This window comes from Rousettus aegyptiacus, unplaced genomic scaffold, assembly GCF_014176215.1.
Source record: "Rousettus aegyptiacus isolate mRouAeg1 unplaced genomic scaffold, mRouAeg1.p scaffold_m13_p_15, whole genome shotgun sequence".
In the NCBI taxonomy this organism is placed as follows: domain Eukaryota; kingdom Metazoa; phylum Chordata; class Mammalia; order Chiroptera; family Pteropodidae; genus Rousettus; species Rousettus aegyptiacus.
In genome coordinates this window covers 50,675,754-50,698,491 of record NW_023416290.1, presented here as the reverse complement: position 1 = coordinate 50,698,491, position 22,738 = coordinate 50,675,754, and the positions used below count along the sequence as shown (strand labels likewise).

At 44.2% G+C, this 22,738-nt stretch overlaps 1 protein-coding gene and 1 long non-coding RNA gene across 2 annotated transcripts in view; one reads left to right on the top strand and one right to left on the bottom strand.

Moving 5' to 3' along the window:
- The first annotated feature begins 1,415 nt into the window (after positions 1-1,415).
- The window catches only part of ANXA13 (annexin A13), a 39,807-nt gene continuing 18,484 nt past the window's right edge, over positions 1,416-22,738 (top strand). Inside the window, exons 1-4 of the mRNA XM_016166438.2 lie at positions 1,416-1,576; positions 2,675-2,797; positions 18,728-18,803; positions 20,666-20,760. Of these exons, the coding sequence (XP_016021924.2) occupies positions 1,562-1,576; positions 2,675-2,797; positions 18,728-18,803; positions 20,666-20,760 (309 nt within the window). The 5' untranslated portion in view covers positions 1,416-1,561. The remainder of the gene's footprint in view (positions 1,577-2,674; positions 2,798-18,727; positions 18,804-20,665; positions 20,761-22,738) is intronic.
- Positions 13,544-21,477, bottom strand: LOC107521600. The gene is made up of 3 exons (XR_001599594.2): positions 20,613-21,477; positions 18,707-18,789; positions 13,544-13,932 (listed from the first exon to the last, which is right to left on the bottom strand). It is a non-coding gene; the product is annotated as an uncharacterized LOC107521600 (long non-coding RNA).

The following is a 22,738-nucleotide window of genomic DNA, read 5'->3' as shown; positions in this document are numbered from 1 at the left end:
ATGCACAAGAAGTTTTAATCATCTTAGTGCAGAAATGTTTTTCCGAACAAGCCAAGGAAGAAAAGGATTGATATATTTAAATACATAAACTCTACACTTTCTTCACACACATACACACTCAAAACATGTTGAAAAAAAAGACATACAAGAAATTGGGGAAAAATAATTGTTACACGTGACAAAAGACTAGATCTTATTAAACCACATTTTATTACAAATAAGTCATGAAAAGACAATTACCTCAAAATAAAAATAAAGGACATAAGCAGATCACGAAAAAATTCATGCAAATGGCTTTTAAGGAATGGGATATAGCATTTTAAGAATATCAAAGGAAAAGAATGTATGTTAAATAGTGAGATAATCATTTTTCATCTTCGAAATTGGCAGCAATGAACAACTTTGATAATGTTTAGTGTCGGCCAGTGTGTGGGGAGATGAGTCCTGACATCTTGTTATATCGAAACGCAGGGACACACGTTTAGTCTTTTGAAAATCTGCATCCTGGATAAGCTGGCCTCTGAGGATGGTTCAGCATTTTTATGACTGTGCAAAGGACAACTTGGCAACATCTATTGGAATTTTAAATGCATATACTCGTTGGCCAGCAACTGTAGTCTAAGACTTTTTTTTTTCTATAGATAAATACGGACACATATGCCAAGATTCACACAGGAAACCACAACGACCTAAGTGACCTACCTTGAATAGTGGATTGATGAAATAAGGTTTGGTTTGTTCCCATGATAAACTACCAAGCGGCCACTGGAAAAAACAATGCGTCCGTGACATGTATCTCAAAGCATAGAGTAGAATGGATTGTATAAACTAATTTGTTGAAGAAAAAACAGGCTGTCCATAGGTAGATAGCTAGTTAGACAGACAGAGAGAGACTGACAAATGGAGAGACAGACAGAAATGGCTGTGTATATGTACCGTTTCTGAAAGGATTCGCAAGAAACCACGTAGAGAGAAACTGGAAGGTCAATAGGCTTGCTTTTCATGATACTATTTCATATTACTAGAAAATAAATTTACCATTGGCACATATAACTTTTCAATTTAAAAACCAGCTAAATTATAAAAATGATGTTAGCATAACTCAGTGTAGCCCCACCCAAAAAGATTCTCTGTACTAATGATAGTGATGTTAGTAAAATAGGACAATTTTTCAATCTTGTTTGGTGAATGTTTTCATTATTACAAAGTATGACATTTTAAATGAACGCCCAGAATAAAAAGGAATAACTCTTTCGATAATCCAGAAGTGAGTCAGGGTTAGCCCTTAGGTTGTAAAAAAAAGCCTACACTTGATTTATTAATAAATATTTTTTTTAAAAAAAAAAAAAAAAAAAAAAAGATGGCCTGCCAGGTCGGCTAGGACAGGTTAAGCTCGCTATGGCCACTCCCTATCCGTTTCCAACAATGTATTCAAATTCAATGCCAAAAGTTACTTATTAAACTCTAGAGATATTATGTCCTGGGAAACCATTATCAACTTGGCCTTTAGAAGAACTGATCTCTTAATGAAATACAGAACAACTATCTCAGAAAAACGAAAATGGGCAATCGTCATGTAAGTATTTACGGCCTTTGGGAATCAAACAAAGTTTTAATTTGATTAGACTATGGAGCAAGTTAAACTATGAAATCATGATCGATACTTTTATACTTTATCATTATGATTACCCTTTATTACTGGTTTTCACAACAACATGCCATGCTTTTAATATGCATTTGGAATATGTTTTTTCTCCATTAGTAAAAAATCTCTGAGGAGGGGCTAAAAAAAAGTGTTTAAAACAAGGAAGTCCATGGTGCCTTGCAGAGAGCAAAATAGTTAATATGTATTTGTGGAATATATGACTAAGTTGGTCATTTGCAGCAAAGTTGCACAAAACTTCAAGTTATTGTTGTAAATATCAGCAGACCAAGATAAAAATACTCTCACAGGGCTATATAACTTGGATTGAAAGGTGAAAACATTCCAGTATTATTTAAGCATCAAACATCCAGATACTTTCAAATACCCATGAACTGGACTCAGTATTTTACTTTTCTTCTGAAATGTCTAAGCCTGCCTAAATAGCCTGTCTATAAACTATTAACGACTAAAAATGAACTAAAACACTACCATTTAGAGCCATCTCTTCATAAGGCAGGTCAGAGTTAAATCGTAATTTTTTACATTTAAAAATGCATAGCTAAGGCTGTTACAATAAGAAATTTTGTTAAGGTTTTGCTGTACCTGCTGTAGCTTCCCACCGCAAGAATGATTTATGTGTGTACACTAGCAGCAAAGTGAATAAACTCCGAAATTTTCTGTAAACTGTAACTTCCTTCATACTGTTTTTTCTTTTGGTACAAATTAAATTTGCACTCAGATGGTTGCAAACCTACACATATCTTCTTTGGAGAGGTGTTATTTTTTTTTTAAATCATCTGCAAGTAACATTTTTATACTAGCCAAGATTATGAAACTTCCAGAATATCTTTCAGAGAAACTAAAATCTACTTTAAAATACTTCTGACCGATGCAGATGACATCAAGAACAATTTTGCCCCTGCATTGGGAGTTAGGAGGACATTTATCCCTCAAAAGTTGACCCCATGGGGCAACTGGCTTTTTGTGAGTGATCCAGCATTTTTACATATTTCTCTTTTGAATCTTCAGAGCCAGTCTTACACCCTGTCAGAAGGCAGTCGACAATTGCCCAAAGGAGACACCCAACCCTCAGCAGCCGGACAGCCTGTCATCCACCTGTCAGGGACCGGCAAGCCTGAGGCCCATCAGCCTGTAAGCACTTTTATTTTTTTTCCTCTCCAAATCATAGGTATGACCGGCCTCTCTCACGGGCCCACTATTACACACTAATGACCTGTCACATTGGACCGTCCACAACGCTGCAGTCTGAAACTGTCATCAGCAGGCATTACTTCTGAGCAGGGAAGTTTTTCCCTGGGAAATATTTGCTATAATATTTGCAACTAATATAAAAACATAATCTAGGAACTGAGCTTATGTTCCCAATAGTGTCCCTGTAACAGTGTCTGAAAATGGAGACTATAATGTTACAATATGGCCACTCTGACACTTTAGAAAAGACTAATGAAATTTAACATGTGCACAAGGAGTGAATATGTTCCAAGACTGTGTTTCTAAGTAAATAAATTCAAAAGCTTTTTAAGGGACGAAAAAAAAATCATATTATTTGCATTAGAAAGTGACTTGAATATGTTCAAACTTAATATGTACGATGCTTGGAGTTTTGAAGCAGCTACATGCTCAAAACAAATTTACAAAATTAAACACAAGTAAAATACAAGCCAATGATGTGTAAATGCATGCTATTGATTTAGTGTAATAGACAATGTTATCTTACTGAGATTAAACGGTCACACTCAATGTAAAAATGGTTCTGATTGCTATGCTGTGCTTTCTCTTGAGTTGCAGCATGTCTAAGTTACGATGTGGTATGTGGCTTCTTAGTTTTATCATCTTTCTCTACCCAGACTACTGAGAAACCTTTGTTCGTAGGACTTCCTGTAATACAGTTGGGACTTCTCTTAGCTAAAATGCATGATTTTTATATTAAACCTCCCTCTGTTCTTTGTTCTTTTATCATTAGCCTGCGACAATTAGAGTATGTCCATTCAGCATTTACGTACAATCATAAACAGACGTACAAATGCAGGCATTAACATCGTGTGCTAGCCCTTGGTCATCCTGATTATCCAATGTGCTTTATATTAGTTTTTAAATTATTATCAGCATGAACTATACTATTTAAAAAGCCTACTAGGAACGTTTTGAATCTCCAAGAACATGTCCACAGACCAGGGTCCACAGATAACTGTTTGACAAACATTGCTCTAAAGCCAATAGAATCTTGGCCAAGAGATTACATTTTTAAAGGTACTATAATATAAAATCCTAGCCAATTCTGAAAGCTGAAAACTACTTTTTTGCCTTATGCTTTCCCCCAATCCTTTTGTCATCATTAATGATTTCTTTGAACTGAAGACCCAGTGTTTGAGACGAATGTATTTGGAGCGGTAATAACTGAAGATACTGGGTTATTATCATTTGCTAAATTACACAATGTTCAAAAAGTCTGCTTAGACTGGGAGACATGTTCTTGCTCTCAATGAGCTTTGTGCATCGACAGAAAAATAAGACCCACAGAAAAATCTGCTTAGGTTTAGCCAGATGACTCTCTGTTCTATTGTGAGTTGCTTTTAAGAGAATCACTGTCTAGAGGAAAAGAGAGTGCTAAGAAGAATAGTGAGATGACTTTGTCACAAGAGTCTGGCCGTAGGGTATCAGCAGAAAGATAGAGAGGGAGCGAGATGTAGAAGACCCGTTGATGAAGGTAGAACAAACTTAAGAAGACCAATGATTTATGGGAAATTATTTTCAAGGCTGACGAACAGGCACTAGACAGGACTCCAGTCTTGCTACCCGAAGTGTGGTGTGTGGACTTGTAGCAGCAGCCACACTGCCTGGGCACTTGCTAGAAATGCAGATTCTGGCTCACCCGGACCCACTGAATCAATCTGCATTTGAACAAAGATCCTCAAGCGATTCTTATGTGTGTTAAAGTCTGAAATGCACTGGCCTGGGGAACAAGTTCTCAGACTGGGCAACACCCTAGAATCACCTGGGGGGTTCTAGAAACCACTGACGCCTGTGTCCCACCCCTAGAGGGTCTGAATTAATTGGTTTGGTGGTTGGCCTTGGCACTGGGATTTTTAAATGCGTCCTCAGCGATGCCAATGTGCTGCAGAGTTCGAGAAACATCAAACCGGAACGTACCACCATCCTGACAAGGACAGACGAGCACACAGCCCCCGGAAGCGGGCATCATTACGAGTGCCCATAAATGAGAACCGACTCATAAAAACATGAGAACATCTGCTCAGTGCGCTGCCGTGGTGTTTGTGAGCATGCCACATTTATGACTTCTTTGTGTCAATATTTAGCCGACATAAATACTGCCTAAAAGGGAGGACAGTTTGGGACTTGTCAAAGGTGGGCACTGCGGCAGCTCAGATGCAGGTGAACAGGAACACCCGGAAGCCTCTGATGTCAAAACACGACACGCGCTAAATTGGACTTTCTTTATTGAGATACATGTTTCCCATTCGAAGTCTAGCTATAAGGTAGACACAATTACACAGTCTTGGCTTCAGGGGTTCCTTGTCTGCGGTAAATAACGAGCAATCATTTTAAAGAGGTGGGGGGAAAAATTGCCAAAGACGAGCACATTGACGGAGGAAGAACATACAAGCTGAACAAATGACACGAGAACTCTAAAGCCGTGGGAGTTTGGGCTACTCAGCGCAGGGGGTGGAGCCCAGAGCATCCCGGGGCACGCCTGTGGGTCTGCTCTACTGCGCGGTCACCGGGACCCCAACCCGCAGTGGGGCCGGGCCTCACTGGAGGTTGACAGGGGCCCTTCTGAAATAAGGGCCATAATGATGACATTTACCCGGCGCTCACTAGCCTGTGAGCTGATCTGAGGGCGTGGGCTGTGGCCCACGATGTCTGAGCCCCTTTCTCTACCAAGCACTCCATGAACACTGTGTCCTTTAGAATTCCCAATGGTTCCACGAGGAAGATACTATTATTATCCCCTTTTAAACATAGGGAAAGTGAGGCAAAGAGAGGTTAGGTGGTTAGCCCAAGGTGAAGCGTGGATTTGGATTTAGGTAGAAGTTCTTCACACCATGCCTTGAGTTCGATTAAGACCCATATCGGGATTTCTGAAAATATCTAAGTGGGTTTTCACTTCATCTCCCTACCCCGTACTGAGCTTCCTCCTTCTGCCCTAAGCTGGATTAGATGCTTCCATTATGCTCTGTGTATAACACCATCATTTCTCTCCCCGGTCGTTTTAGAATTCTTTATACATCTGCCCTGCACGGCTCCCTGGGCGTGGAACTGTCCCGTTCATCTCTACATACCCATTACTGACATAATGCCCGGCACATAGAAAACGCTCGATGAAACTTTGATAAATTCATCAATTCATTACATTTTCTAAATGAGCCTTAAACCAATGTTCTGCTCAGTTGGAGCCCAAATCCTTATGCCCAGTCACACAAGACCAACCAATGTATAAGTAAATTCCTGGCATCTGTACTTTTTAACAGTCCCCAAGTGATTCTAATGTATGCAAAGCTGAGAGCCGTGGGTCTAATATCAGAAATCCTTCTAGCGCAATGATTCCCAAATGCGGTCCCCAGATCAATATCACTGGTATCATCTAGGATCTTGTTAGGAAGGCAAAGTATTGGGCCCTGCCCCAGATCTGGGGAATCAGAGACTCTGGGCGTAGGGCCCAGCAATCTGCCATGAACAAGCCCTCCAGGTGATTCTGATGTTCACTCAAATTTGAGAAGCCATGTAGAAGCAAAAGCCTCTCACAGGTCTAGGCTAGAGCCGTGCCCCGGCTTTGACTATGAACCACTCCCACCAGCTGGCCTACAGAGATCCCTGAATGGTGATGCTGAAAGCACTGTGCCCTCCTCCCCAGGCTTCTCACAACCAAAGCAACCCAGAGAACTGCCCCGTTCACCCCCTCCTCTCCGCCCAAGGCTGCACTCCCTCCCACCAATTATCCTAGAGCTGCACAGAGAAAAAGCAGCAAGAGAAAGGAAACCGCGCTCCATCTTTTCGGTCCATTCGACATATTCTTTTAGAGAAACTACCGTGGGCCAGGTACTATTTGGGGCTCTGCAGATGAAAAGAGGAATAAGGTAAAAGACCACAGTCTAGTGAGGGAGGTAAACAAATAATCATAATGACGTATGATGGATGCACTAATAGAAAGGTGTCCATAATAACGAAGTTCAGAAATTAGACAGTGGAGGGAGTGACTCTGCCCAGGAGAAATGGGGGGGACCACGCTACCTGAGGCAATGGGGAAGCTTTAATAGATCTCTGACAAGGGGGTGACAAGGTCAAAGCCACACTCCGGATGGACCGTACTGGAAGCTGGTCAAGGAGGGTTTAGAGGGAAACATGACCAAAGGCAAGTAAAGCAGTTGGGAGGCAGTGGCCCTGGAGAAAGGTGACGAACCTCTGCCCCAACTAAAACAGTGACAACTAAAACGATGGAACTGGAGAAGACAGATTGAGGAGTCAAAGCAACATAACAGGCTGACCGACCGGATGTGGGGGGTGAGGAACTAGGAGACTAGAGTGTCGTCGGCCAGGCACCTGGCTTGTATACCCAAGGGAGGGTGGTGCCTTTTCCCCTTGCCTAGGAATAAGGCCGAGTGGAGGTCTGCAAGGAGTTTGGTTGGGGGAGCTGCTGAGTGAGAGGTATGTGTGGTTCACCTGGGTATGATGCCGAGGAGGAAGCTGGATCTGAAGCTCGAGCAGTTTGGGCTTGAGGTAGTCTGGGAGGTATGAATTCACAGTCGTGTTTGTTTGTTTGTTCTGTCGTTAAGATGGTATGTGTTTGATTACGGTAGCAAACAGACTACTCCTTAGACTATCACTGTGGCCAAGGTTGGCCTTACAGGTTCTTGGGGGTGGGGAATATTGCTTTATCATTATCGCTTTATTATTATAACTATTATTTTTATTGATATTGCTGATGCTGCTAATGGATAGACTGAAATAGAAAGCGAATAAAGACTTGAAGATGAGAGATTAAAAGTTTTCAATAATAAATAATAGGTTTAGATCCAGTGCATATTTAAACTCTCTTACCAGGGGAAAGAATCACATTCATTGTTTTGATTCCGATTGAGGCAGAAATTTGCTCAAAGCGAATTTAGCTATTTCGCCTTGTTTCCATTTCTGCAAATCAGAGCTGGTTCATACTCGTGTTATGCCCCCCTGATGCTGCGAAGGCCCAGCTCGGCCCCCAACGCTTTCCTTTTCAATTCCGTCTGCCCACTTATCATTGACTCTTGAGGAACTCAGAGTACACTAGCTTTTTTTTTTTTTTTTTTCCTGCAAGCAATGAATCCCAAGTTCATCCTCTCATTGAATTGGCAAAAACAAAACAAAACAAAACAAAATAAAAAACGGACTTTGGCAGTAGAAGAAGGAAATGGATAATTCTTTTCTAATGAGGAAAGTGCTTCGTTTTTCATAACTCTTGAGGGCATGGTTTCTTTCACGGTTGAGATACAGCCATCATCTCCCCACGACCACGGTATCTTCCAGGTTCACCTTTGTTGATGCAATAGAACAGTAATTGGATATCTGGAGGTTTAACACTCTTCAGGGGTCTCTGACTCCCTAAACAATCCGTGGACAACTTCCAAGCAGTCATTTCCCCAGGACACAAAATCTTGTTTCCAGACAATGCATGTGACTCCACCTCTTAAAGAAACCACGAGTTCTCCAGAACCAACACGGTACTGAAGGGCCCCTAAGAATGAGTCAGCTGAGGCCGCCGTTTGAGGCTGTGATGTTCTACACCAATAGCGATGCTGACCAAGAAGCCAGGGGTGGCGACAGGCTTCTCCTTTTGGACAGACTTTAACTCAGATTCCTCCTCCTAGTTACCTCATCCCTATATTCATCAGTCGGATTTGTCATCTAGGTTGCTCTACCAAAAAAAAAAAAAATTAAAGAAAGACATCTCAGTCCACTTCTAATCTTCCCTTTTAGGCACCCATGGTAATTTGCTCTTTGTGACTGGGGGCCGTGCTTAGTCAGTACCCATGGGCCAATTACCAGGAGAAGCTCAGCCTTCCCTACACCTTTTAAAATAACGTGTCGATAGAATTATTACGACCATTGGGCCAGGGTTGTAAAACCCTAGCACGTTAGACCTTGGCACTATTGAAATCCAGGGTCAGCTACTTCTTTGTTGTGAGGGGCTGTTCTGCGCCTTGCAGGATGTGTGGCGGGCCCCCCCGGCCTCGACAACTAGATCCCAGTAACAACACTCTCCTACCTGTGACAACCAAAAATGTCTCTAGATGCTGCCAAATGTCCCCAAGGGAGCGAAATTGCTCCTGGTTGGTTGAGAATCACTTCATTAGGCACAGACTTTAGATGGGGAAAGGAGGCGACGTCACCGCAGGAGACATCCCTATAATGTCTTTATCTGCCTGCATTTCTTCCAGCAACCATGCATTCCTGCCCTTCTGGCCCAAGCATTCCCTCACGCTAATCACTTCTCTTATCACAGGGTAAAAACCAATTCATCTTAAAGTTTGACCCTTGTCCTCAACCCCCGTTGGTGATAACAGCCACTGAGAGGCAGCAGTTCACCCCAAAGAGGCTGTTAATCCATAATGACCTCTGATGGCCATGGCGAGAAGGGCTTCCCTATAGACACGCCCAGTAATGAGGAAGCTGAGCTGCTAGTTTTCCTGCCTAGATGAGCAGCGCTCACCTGGAAAGACATTGGCTGAAAGAATCAGGAGTCAATTCGCTCACCTCTCCTCCTGTGAGGATGCAGCCTGCAGCCCTGCAAGGGGGCCACACCCATCTCCTGTACTGGACCCCCGCCCCGCCCCCACCCCCACCCCCAGGCATGGCAGCCCAGGCACGTCATTTGCACTTCTGTGTGTATTGTCAGTACCTTCGGGAATGATGGTGCCTACCACCTTAGGGCACTAGATGTTGAAGGGTCTTCAGGTCAGGACTCCTTGCTCCAACCCAACCCTGTTGTCACTTTTGATTGGTAAATATCACATCGACACACATAACCCAGAGAGTAGAGCCTAAGAAAGCTTATCTTTCTGGAAAATGACCTAGCTATACTAATCTTCATTAAAAGTTGTTCTTAAAACGACAACATATAAATAATCCCAAATTTAGAAGTAAGGTCATTTTTTTTTCATCTAAAAAAGTTTCACTCAATTTTCATAATACTTGGTCAGCATATGTAAGTAATTTATACTGAGATCTGATCCAAGTGGATTTTTTTTTTCTATTTTCTGCCTTATTTGCCAAGGGATACAAATATTTTTACCCACTTAGACTGACAGCCAATACTTAATTCACCCACGGCACTTTGAAATTGCATTTCTGCAAGGACGAAGCAACAAACAGCTCTGTGTGTTCTCAGCATCCTTCTAAGATTGAGGCTTGGGCTTCCTACCACACTCTTCTAGCTCTCTGGTCTACCTCCTTGATTAATGGATTTCTAAAGGGGGTCCGAGTAGAAAGATTATCTATCTACAAATGGAGACATCAACTTTGCCGTTAGTCAGTGTGACCATGGAGAATCCTAATTAAAATGGAGTAACAACCAGATGGCGAAATGCCAAATATTCTTGTAAGATCGAATCTGTGATTAAATACATCCAACAGAATATGCTGCAGTATATATATATATTTTCTATTTGGTAGTTTTACTTTTTCTCTGGCAAGCATTTAAGTGTATTTTGATTAAAAAAAAAAAAAAAAGGCAAGACTTTTTACCGAATTTATCATCCTAAGGAAACCTTCCCCAAGAAACAATCAACTTACCGAAATATGCCGCTTATCACCCAAGATTTATGTTTAAAGATGCAAATGGCATCCTTTAACTGTTCCGTTTTGAATGTCTATCAGTATCTACTAAACATGTCTGTGTAAATGTCACCAGGATATTTTCTAGCGCTGAATTCATGAACTTTAATAATCCAATTCTTTGCTTTTATACTAACTGGTTTCAAAGCACAAATAAGTGATCATTTAGAGGTTAAAAAAAATAATTCTGAGAGAGAGGAGTTTAGGGTTTTCCATAAGCAAATAGATGACCCTGAAGATGTCTTAACTGCCAGCTTCAGTTTAGCTCCAAAATGAAGGGATTTGGTACAGTAAATGTTCCCAGACTCCAGACTTAAGTATGACCTTTGCACAGCTAGTACGGAATTCAAGCCTACACTACCTGGATCCAGAATTATATATATCGCATATGACATACCATATCTTTTTTTTATCTGCTCATTTGTTGACAGACACCTAGGTTATTTCCATATGTTGGCTATCGTAAATAATGCCACAATGAGTCACATCGTCTTATTTAATCTTCCTCAGATTCTGCTGGGTTGGACAGTGAATAGTCTCACTGTAAAGATGAGAAGCAGAAAATATGATTCCGTTCAACTCAAAAGAAAGACCGGGGGCAGAATTTGATAATAATTCCTCTCCTGCGCATGCATTTGCCCACAGAACAGGCTGTCCGTTTTGCCTTGCAAATAGTGGAAACTGGCTTTCATTTTTTATTTCACTTTTTATTGTCTCAGTGTAAAGAACATTTATTGATCCCACAACTATTCAAGGGGTTCTTGCCTTCCTTGGTCAGCAGACAAGTAGCAGGTCTCAACTGGTGTTTCTGCAAGGAACCAGCATTCTAAGCGTTGAACTGACCATTGCTTCCACTAAATTAAAAAAAAAAAAAATTTTTTTTTTTTTTTTGGACAGGGAAAAAAAGAATTTTGTTAATGAGAAGTCAGTAGTAGAGTTTCTGAATCCAGATTGTTTAGGTTTGAATTCCATCACTTACTAGCCGTGTGACCCTAGGCAATTTATTAACCTCTCTGGGTCTCAGTTTTCTCCTCTGCAGAATAGGAGGTAAGAAGAACTGCCTCATACAGTTGCTGTGAGGATTAGATGAGTTATTATAGGTAAATTGTTCGGGCCAGTGCCTGGCACTTAGTAAGTGCTTTATATTTTGCTGTTGTTCACAATTTTAACTTTTTCTCCCATAAATTTCTCTTAAACTCTTCGCTCCTGCTAGTACTTATGGATAAATGCAAAATGGTTCCTGATTCAGAACAAAAGTATATAATCGGTTATTTTAAAGGTGCTACACAAAGCACCACGTCAGGGGCTCATGCAACACTCCAGAGAAATCAGTGAAGATGGAAGAAAATAATAAAAATAACACAAGCTCTCACCATGCGCCAAGCATCCTGCCAGACACTTATGATCAAATCCTTAAATCCTTATAACAACCCACCATCTTTCGGGTGGGAAAATAGAGACTTGGAAAGGATAAGGAGAGAAATGGCATCGCGGGTAAATATCTTGGGAAGGGATTACCTATGTGACCACGAAGAAATCTCTTTCTCAAACTGGCCTTCAGTTTCCCCAACTCTGTAATGAACTTAAAATCTATACAAACCAAGTTCAGCCCACATTGCTGACTTTGGCTCAAGGTACTGTTAACTAACAGTGGTGATGGTCGTGGCTCATATTGAAGAGAATTCAGGGGTGTTCAGGCTCTCCCCAGCACAACCCTCACCCGACTCCAATTACTCCTGCTTAATAAGCCCAGCCCACGACCTGGTTTTAATCCTAGCCCTCATTTTTAGTCTCCTTAGCCACCTCCTGACTTTATGTCAGCTCCGACAGCATCCCGCGTTAGACCAGCGGGCGACGAGCCCTCTGTCCTCTGCTCCGTGGCATTTCCTCAGACCCCTCCTGCCCCGGAGCCCGAAACCAAGCAACCGCTTTCAAATATTTACTGAGCAGACAGCCACAAGCCAGGGCTTCTGGGCAGCTGCATTGGACAGAGCGAACAATCAAAATGCCACTCCCCTTACATTCTGATAATACTTCGGAGTTTACGAATGACCCTTACAGTCTTATGTCACCGAGCATCGCACCTCCTACACGCCGCCAGCCGAGCGCTCATTCTAATCCGGCATGTGCTACCGCGTCCGGAACATGACAGCGCCTGAGCTTCGCACTCCCTGCGAGCAGCTGCGTCTCCACTTCAAAGACAGACGGCAGAGGCTGGGAGGGATGGGTCACCTTGCCCAGCATCAGACAACCAGCGAGGGGCGAAGTGTCGCTGAACACAGTAGGTCTGGTTCCTAAGTCCCCACTATGTGATTGTGTCTCATTTAGGTCTGTCACGTTTGCTCTGCGGTGGCATAGTGACAAGTCACAGGTCGCATACACACGGACCCAGAAAGCAGCACGCAGTAGTGTCTCCCCGCCTTCTCCTCTCTCTCTCTCTCTCTCTCTCTCTCTCTCTCTCTCTCTCTCTCTCTCTCTCTCTCTCTCTCTCTCTCTCGCTTGCCTAATGCCTCTGCATTTTTTCAAGAATCAGCACACATGTATTTCCTCAAGAATCAGCACATAAATCAACTTCTCTATTAAAATTCCCCTTTCTCCTCTCAGCTGTTTGCACCCAGCAAACTCACCGTACCATAAAGCAATGGTCCTTTATCTATTCTCGTGTTGATTTCCCCAGGGGCAAGGACTAGGTTTCGTGGGTCATTGAGTCCCCCTTGCCTGGGGTAGTGTGTGCCACATGATAGACCTTCAATACTCGTCTGTTGAGGAAAGGGGAGAAAAAGAAAAGAAAAGAAAAGAGGAAGGAGAAAAGGGAAAAAGGAAGAGAGAAAAGAGAAGGGGGGAGGGGAAGCGGGGAGAGAGGCAGAAACCATTCAGAGGAGAGTAATTTGCCTGCTGCCTGCCGCTTTTGAATTACTTCACGTCTCTCACGAGATGGTATATTTTTTACCTTCCGCTCTTGATTCTATCCGAATAGAAGATCAGATCAATAGGACTGACAAGTAGTAGTGCGCTTAAATATGTGTGTACTTAAGGCTGGAGCCTGGGAGATCCTGATTACCATACAATACCCAAAGCAAACAATTTGCAAACCACATCCCCCAGCTAACTTCACAGACCTCATCCCCAGAGTGTGCTGCAGGCTGGAAGATTTTCTTTCAATGTTCCCTTTCAATCACGACGGTTAAGACTTCCTCGACTTACTACACGGGGACGGAAGCCTTTGGCTGAGTGTCCGTCTGTTCCTCCATCCTGGCCCTCTGGCTGGGTTATCAGAACGTGATCCAAGAAACGACCTTTCTCCTGGGCGGGTGATGTGCTGAAGCTGACACATACCTGAGCAATTTCACATATCGGGTGTTTTCGACATTCCTTCTGCCCAGGTGACTGTCACTGATTCCCAGGCTCACGTCATCTCAGTTTATTTTCTATGCTTCCTCCTTCCAGAAAAAAAAAAAAAAGGATCATTTATTTCCTTGTTTTAGAGGCAGAAACTTGGGGACACAGAACCGTGACGTGTAGACATTGTAGAAAGAAGAAAAGCCAGGACTGAAAAATTCTCAGCTTATGCGCATGCTGGGCAGGGCCTTCTGCGGAGTTAATACTATTTGGTTCCGTTTTGAGCCTGATATACCTGAAAAATGGCAAGCAGAGCTGTATCTATCTCACACTCCGTGAGGTGTGAATTAGCACCTTGTGGAATGAGACAGTTCACAAAGTGTGGCATTGGGGTGTCATCCCAGGTCACCCAAACTCCACAATCTGAAGTTTTGACCATTTAACTGCCCTGTGTGAAACACATGCCTGGAGCTCTAGATCCGGACTGCAGGTGATCAGTGAGAAACTGGTCTTTGAGAAATTGGTCTTTAGTGTGCCGTCGATGAGGTGAAAACTCTTCAAGCAGGAAAGGGTTTAAAATATTCTGGAAAGTTCTTTGCTGATCTGCCGTCAACAAATCTTGTTTACATTTATTAAGCACATGCTCTCCGCCAGGCTTCATTTTAGACGTTTTGCATGAAAGACTTCGTTTAAATTCTCACAAGAGACCTCCAAAGTAGGCACTATTGTCACCCACACTTTGCCATAAAGAAACCATAGCACAGAGAGAGTCCCAGACTTGCCCAAGGTCACATGAGTCGTGCTGGGATTCGAATCCAGTCTAACTAGCAAGCCGTGCTCTTAAACTTGACTGTTATAGCCTCAACAGGCACCTATTAGAAACATCATAAGCACGATGTATTTATTAGGTGTTGTGAGCTAGGTAGACATACATATCACAAGGCCAAGTCTGGGAAGGTCTCCCCATGCCCCTTGCAACATGGTGAATAAAAATATGCAGAATTAAAAATCTACATATTACTATGAGACAAAAAAAAAAAAAAAAAAAAAAAACCCAGGAGGGCCCACAGAAGCAGAGGAAGGACTAGCATCTCTGTGGCTCCTCCGTATCTCCAGCACTTGAAATGTCATCTCACGTAAGCCTCGAGTCTTACAAGGCGGACACCGCCCCTGTTTTAGGGGTGAGGCGACCGTGGCTGGAGGCTAACGGCGCATGCTCACATGGCTGCCAAGGGGCAGAACCACATCTAAACCTGGATTCGTGTGGGCCGAAAGCCCAGACTTCTGTAATCACTTCTATCAGCGTCTAACATTTTGTCTTTTTTATGTGTTTCCCGAGTGTCAGTGCAAATCCTGTTAAAACACAAACAAACTTATTATGCCTTATAGTTGCAAGTGCAATAGCCATGTGTTTATTTGCCTAAACCCTCACAAAAGCGTCACTCCCCATCCTGGACCCCCCTGGACCCTCATTTCATGTCTGACGCACGTCTGCGCAGACTGCTTTATGCAGAAGTTCTGCTCCCTGGCCTCAGGTTTCACAAATGAAATCTCCTGACTGGCAAACAGGCCCGAGGCCCCCGAAGTCAGCTGCCTGGCCCCACAACAATGACCAGTGGATGTGGAATGTCGCTCAGTGTACATTCCAGAGAAGTTCGTTACCCAGCTCATCAGAACAAGCCAGGGTCACCCCGCAGCAGCACCGCTGGGTGTCACCGAGGAATCTACCCATTGCAGGTGCAGTCCTGGCCACGCAGAGCGGGGAATTCCAGACTGTTTTCTTTTCCCTTTTTTAAAAATCACACCACACGATTCCTTCGCTCTGACCTCACATATCCTGCTGTGAGGAGAAACAAGCCCAAATCCCTTTCAGGTCAGAAAAGACAACCGACATGGCTAACCGTGGCTCCGGTAGGAACCAGGGGCTGGTGGCCCTCCGCCCTCCTCCCTCCCACCCCGCTGCTGACAGTCACGCATCTGAGACAGATGTTTACCCCGTGTTATTTGTTAAGCAAGGAAGAAAAAAAAAATCAAGTCTCAAGATCATCCTTATTCCTGACGAGAGGTTCAATACTCTCCCACTGCAGCCCCTGGGTACCACTGTCATTTTGAACCAAATGACAGTTACTCATTTTCCGGCCCCAGATAAACAAACTGGGCATCTTGAGAGGGGTTTTTCCATCCCTCCACTTCTGTAAACGCTGTGCTATTTTAGCGTGAAACCACTTAGTAAAACTGTAAGGGCCGAGGGGCCAGAATGTCATGTCATATCTCGCAGAGTCGGACGGTCCTGCGTCCAGGCCCGACCCCGGCTCAGCTATCGCCTGGCTTGGTGATCTTAAACGGGTGTCCACATGGCCCCTGCAAGGCCTGGCAGCATCTCTGTGCAAATGGGGGGGGGAGTGTCCATCGTGGGAGAAGCAGCGCTGCCGGAACGGTGTCCGTGTGACCGCGGCGGGACTGTGGCCGCTTCGCCCCTGGGCTGGGGCCTCGGGCGTAACCCGCTCCGCCACTCCCGGAACGCTGTGCCCCTTGCTTGGATTCGTCAGCTGTGAAGTGGGACAGGTGCTATGTGTCCCCCCGAACTCTCTACCCCGCTGAGGCTGGAATGACATGCAGAACGGTTTATGGATCAGCCTGTGGACGAGAGGTGTCTGCTCTGCGTCGACCCCAGCCCTGCTCAGAAAGGCTTTGCCCCGGGTTCAATACTCTGAGGTCACCATCTGCAATTCTTAATCATGTTCTTAAGCAAGAAGCCTTGCATTGTCGCCTTGCATTGGGCCCCACACATTATGTTGCTGGACCAGCCAACAAGGCTTTGGAAGCGCCAGATAGTTTTCTTATGCCCCACAAAAGATTCAGAAAGGAAAATGGGATATGTCGCTCTTTTGCAGAACGCAAAGGCTCCAGCGTAATTAGAGTTTGAGGCAGGATGGTGCACCGGACCTGAGCCTAGGTTTTAGGAGGCACATTGAGCAACCCTGCACCCTGCAAGTTCTCAGACACATTCCCTAACCTGTCTGAACCTAGCTTTTCTTCTCTGGAGACTATTAATGCCTACTCTCCCCTGTTAACGATGAAGAAAAGGTCTGTAAGTCAAGAAATTGCCTGGCACGTGGGAGGTGCTCAACAAATGTAAGTCCCCTCCCGACTTGTCTCTACAACAGAGTCTTCAAGATGGGCCAGGCACGCACATTCCAATAAGCAGTGGGGTGACAGGTGGCCTTGAAGATCCCTTCGGCTCTAGGATTACATGATCCTCCATTAACCAAGGCCTGGAAGCCAGCCCTCCTCCAGTCCGTGGATATTAGTCAGGACACACTTGATGGCAGGGACAGAAACCCAACTCACATTAACCTACGAGAAAGTGGTGGTTTGCTAGTTAATGACGCTGGGAAGTGCAAGGATGCAGGCCCTGCTGGATCTGAGGATTTATACAATGTTACTCAATCTCTCTCCCCTCCTCCTCCTCCTCCTCCTCCTCCTCCTCCTCCTCCCTCCTTCCCTCCCTCCCTCTCCATATTGCCACCTTTCGGTCTCTGCTTTGCTTTACTCTAAACTCACGCTCCCTTCACGTAGTGGACAGCATGGCTTCCAAAACCCCTAGACTCATGCTCTCTCAGTGTAGCCGGCCCAGTGGGGACAGACATCTCTCTCTCAATAGCTATGTATCAACCAAGGAAAAGACTCTAATTGATTCTGCTTGGATTACATCTCCACTCCTGAACCAGTCATGACTGCCAGAGTGACAGGGTACACGCCCACCCAGGAGCAGGATGGTGGGGCTCGAGACTCATGACTGACAGTCCCAATGAGACCACGAGAAATGGGGGAAGGGGAAGTCCCTCAAAGCAGTAGGGATGCCAGACAGATGGATGCAGCACATCCACTGCACCTTACAGGGTGTGCTATTCATTCCCGATTGCCGCCAAAGGAAAGGAAAGGACGGAGAAGGGTATCGGGTGGTGTAGATGGTAGCACTGAAACCGGCCTTCATCGAAGGATGCGAAATAAGTGACACATGCCATCAGAGAGAATCTCCGTGAGGAAAGACAAAGAGCTGAGAAAACGCGGCGAGTGTTCGAAACTCCTAGTCACATAACTGTAATTAACTTCCACATCTTTAATTTTTTTTATAGTGATGCATTTATTTTCATGTTTACCTTTGTTTAGGCAACCAACACTGATTTTTCATTTTAGTGCTAATAGAAAAATAACTTTAAGCAAAAATAAGGTAGATTTGTTGAAAGAAAAATAATAAACAAATAATAATATAGACTTAGGTAGCTGTGGACAAATTAGTGCATGTATTTTGCCAATGACTAAGGTATGAGAAACAGTAGTTTAGTATATAAAAAGAACTTCTCGCTACGTAGCAGGAAAACAATTAACTGTGCTATTGCTGGTTCATGTGGTATCTCCGGCAAACTAAATATTATATTCCTCAATGTGTGAAGGGTAAAGCTCTAGCTCAAGTTACCAAATGGATCTGTGATAAGCTCCTAGGACCCTTAGCCCCTGGCTGACAACACCTATTCCCCAGACAATTTGTGTCTCATGGCCAAGGGGGAACCAGCACTCCCGGACATTGGCCCATTGTTTATGTTTCGGAGAGTCACACAGGAATAGGATTGATCTGAAAATTGCTCACCCCAGAGCCGGCCAGTATAATTGCCCTGGAGAACAGAGGGGCCCTTCTCCATGGCCACTCGAGGTCAGCTGGCTCCAAGAAGTGCCAGCCATCTTGCTGGAGCCGGAGTTTTCTCAGCTGATTTCCACATGTGCCCACGTGTAAAGGGGCAGCTGGTCCCTCATTTGGATGACTGCCGATTTCGGCCCAAGATAATCTAAGAATCCTTGTTATTGTCCACTTACCTTTTCGATTACCTTCTCTAGGCCAAAGCGAGAAGTCATCAGGATTTTGATGTGGATCAAGATGCCAAACAGCTAAACAAAGCCTGCAAAGGAATGGGTATGAGAGACATTTTGTTCGCTAATTTCCTTTTGCTAATTAAATTCTATCTCATATCTAACTTTCCCAAGATGACTTCTCAGTTATCTTGTGTCTTCCAAGCTAACCCAGGTTGACTACTTCTAAGGCTCCCTTTGTAAAAGATTCCAAAGTTATAATCAGATCCTACTGCTTTTCAGCATTCAATATAACAGTTAGAAATTAAATATTATAACATTTAATTTGACCTGGCGGTAGAAGAAACTTTATGAGAAGCGTAGTTGATGCAATCTTAATGTCATCTACGCCTCTCCAATCCCTTTCATGGGAGGTGGCAGGACTCAGGTCAAATGAGAGCCGAGTTAGGGATCTGAGAGCTGCATCTAATAGATCAAGTGAACATAAAACTGTGGCCAAGGCCAAGAATCAAGGGTCAAAACTGCAGAAGCTGCTTCTCTCCTGAGGGTAAGGGAATGGCCAACAATAGGAGACTAGGTAACAGATGAGGAGTGAGGTCATCCCATAACAAGGCGGGACGAGGGAAGAAACACCTAGGACTGAGGCCATGAAGAGAGGCTCTGGGACCCAAGGAGATCACTGATGAACTAAGGCCCTCGTCCCAGAAGTGTAGGGTTTAATATATTTTTGTACCCATCATCACTAATTCCAGAACATTTTCATCACCCCAAAAGAACCCCACACCCATTGGCAGCCACTCCACCTCCCCCCTCCCTCCAGCTCAGGCAATCACTGATCGATCTACTTTCTGTCTCTGTGGATTTGCCTATTCTGGACATTTTATATAAATGGAATCATATATTACCTGACCTTTTGTATGTGGCTTCTTGCACTAGGCATAATGTTTTCCAAAAACAAGTGCTAGATTTTTACTTAGAAGTAAATTTGTGGAGATTTACTCTCCTAGGAGTGGGCAGGCATTACGGTAGAAAAAATATGGCCACAAATTCTTTGTGTGACTCCAGAGGACAGGACTGAGATCCGTGGTGGAAGTTCTAAGAAGACGTATTTTGCTTCAATATAAGGAACTATCTAACTGTAGAATAGTCTGCCTTGCCCAAGAACTGTCAGAAAAGTCCCGAGGGAGTTGGGGTTGGAGAAGCTCTGGAAGGGAAGTGATAGAAGGGATTTCTACACAGTAAATATTCTTGAATAAATCAGAGGGACGGGAGAGAGAGAACATTCTAAATGAAGAGTGACAGTGAGGTCGCTTGGTTTGGGGACGGCAGAGGAGAGCTCAGCAGAGTCGAGCTGCTCCTAGCTCGTACCCTTGCCTGGCTCATCTCGTGTTTGGAATCTCGCGTTTGGGTAACAGCTGCCTGGAGACCTGTCTGACTAGCAGCGGCTGGATGTTTACGGTTGTGAGCTTGGCAGAGCGGCTGACCCAGCCTCCCAGGTGCTTCCCCACTGCCTGGCAGGTGAAGTCCTGACACCTGGATGTGGGTCGGAGACGAGAGCTGACGTGGGTGTGAGAACGAGTCCACGCTGCAATTCGTGATAAACCCCCGCGCTCCTCGCCACCCTGCGACCTTAGTTCTGTGAGCACGGGCGGAGCACCTGCTGAACGGCAAGGCCCCGCCGTGCCCCCTCCCCACTGGACGCTGTGGTCGGGGCCACTCGCATCCTGGTTGCTACTGCAGAGCACGTCCTATGTGCCAAGTGCTACGCTGAGCACTGCGTGCACGTCACCTGTGTGAACCCTCCCAACAACCCTGCAGAGTTACATTACGACGATTTAACTGATGGGAATGCCGCAGCCCGTGGGGTTCCTCCACAGCCTGACGACTTTCCTCACACTCGACCGAAACAAACCTCCATCTCATTTCTTGTTCGTGCTCACTTTTTTCCTTTCTCCTGCACTTTAGGCACCGACGAAGCGACCATCATTGAAATCTTATCGAGCAGAACGTCGAACGAGAGGCAACAGATAAAGCAGAAGTACAAGGCGACATATGGCCAGGTGATTGCGAGGGTCCAGGCACACACGCACGCGGCCTCGGCCTTGACGGGCTCTGCTTCTCCTACGTTCCCCGGGCAGTGCAGAGGATCTGCTCGGCTTCACTGAGTTAGCCCGAGAGGAGAAAAATGAAACGGCTATTCAAAACTCTAATTGACTCCAGTAAAACTCACATCGCCTTGTGAACGTAATAGCCTATAACATCAATATTCTTTAACTCGTTTTTTAAATTGACTTCATTTTTCTATTAATCCCTCTGTCATTTTTTTTTTCTACTCATTTGGACTAATTCTACATATTAACTTACAGACAGGCCAGTGATTTGAAAACCAATATTCACTGGTGGGTCTTTATATAAAAATTCTTCATTTATTCAGCTGTCTTTAAGAATAATATATTCGTCATAGATGATTATTTCAGAAAACGAAAAAAACCCTTCATTTCATTAAGCATCAACATCTTTTTTTCCTCATTGTTTCTTTCATATTTTTTTGTTGTCGGTGGTGTATCGATTTGTACAGAAATCTTCAAGTATACATTAGGCTTTACAATTTCTTTATTAATAATGAACACGATTTAACATTTTCTTAATGTCATTAGAATGATAAGTACGCAAAATGAATATCGATTATTGTGTTATATCTAATCCACATTTATAAAATCTTTACAGTTGCAATCATTCTATGTATAAATAGAGACAGAGATGGATTTTTTTTTTTTTTTTTTTTACTTACCTGACAGCGGGCAGGCATCAATCTCTTTAGGCCTCTGTTTCAACATATATAGAATGAAATGATAATTTACCCCCCTTCTCAGGTTGCTGGGAGAATCGAGTAGGATCATGCCCGCACACACCAGTAAAGGGAAGCTATGCCAGGTGTGAACATTTCTCTTTTACCAAGAGGAAAAGTTTATACGTAGCATAGTTACACGACTTATGCAAAATCACACATGTGCTAAGAAAAAGAGCCAGGACTCAGATCCATCCAAGTCTCCTGACTCCAGGGCCAGTGCTCACTCCTAGAAAACCTTTGGCCACGAGAAGAGCTATTTGTTTATACCCTAAGTGACCCAGATGGCTGTACTTCCATAGTCTCTATAGTATCTGTCTTCACAATCGGTTTTGTCGATGTCATTCGCTGATGACACTGCTCGAAATAAGTGACGCTCCAATTCAGCTGCATTGAGCTGAAGTGAATGATGCGGAGCCTCCATCCGTGCCACTGCGCCTACATGTGGCAGCCTCTCAAGGGGCACATCCACTTCCACTCCAACAGTCTGGGAAGTCGAATACAGGCTTCTTCGACTTTAGTGTGAAATACGAGTAAATGGGTTTGACGCGAGGGCCTCGGGGCTCCGCTAACGGTAAAGTGGACGTGAACCAGCACAAAACTTTGCAGCACCCACAGCTGCCGATCGTTTGCACGTTTTCCATTCTATCATTTCATTCTATATATGTTGAGACAGAGGTTCTCAGCTCTGTTCCGGAGACCGCCAGAGAGGTGATCTAGAATCACGGCCTCGCGAAGCTGGAAGATGTTAGAGACAAACAAATCTAAGTCTCCACGTCCACTGAGCTTCAAAGACAATAGCCATCCCAAGGTGACGCACCTCGTTAGCAGGAAAACCAGGGTCAGAGCCCAGGCGCCCCGAGCCGGCTTCTGTATGCAAACAGAACGGAAACGCACAAGGACTTGTTTTCGTGCTTGCGGCTTAGAAGGGTACACAGCTGGGTTTCTTTGCTTTGCAGTCGTGTGTATAGCAGTACCCCCGAGCCTCAGGGGGCGCAAAACCAAGACCCCCCCGTGACTGCCTGAAGCTGTGGATAGTACCAGACTCTGCGTATACTATGTTTTTTCCTACACATATACCTACGATGGTTTAATTTATAAATTAGACGAAGAGAGAAATTAATGACAATAACTAATAATAGAATAGAAGAATTATAACAATATACTGTGATAAGTTACATAAATGTGGC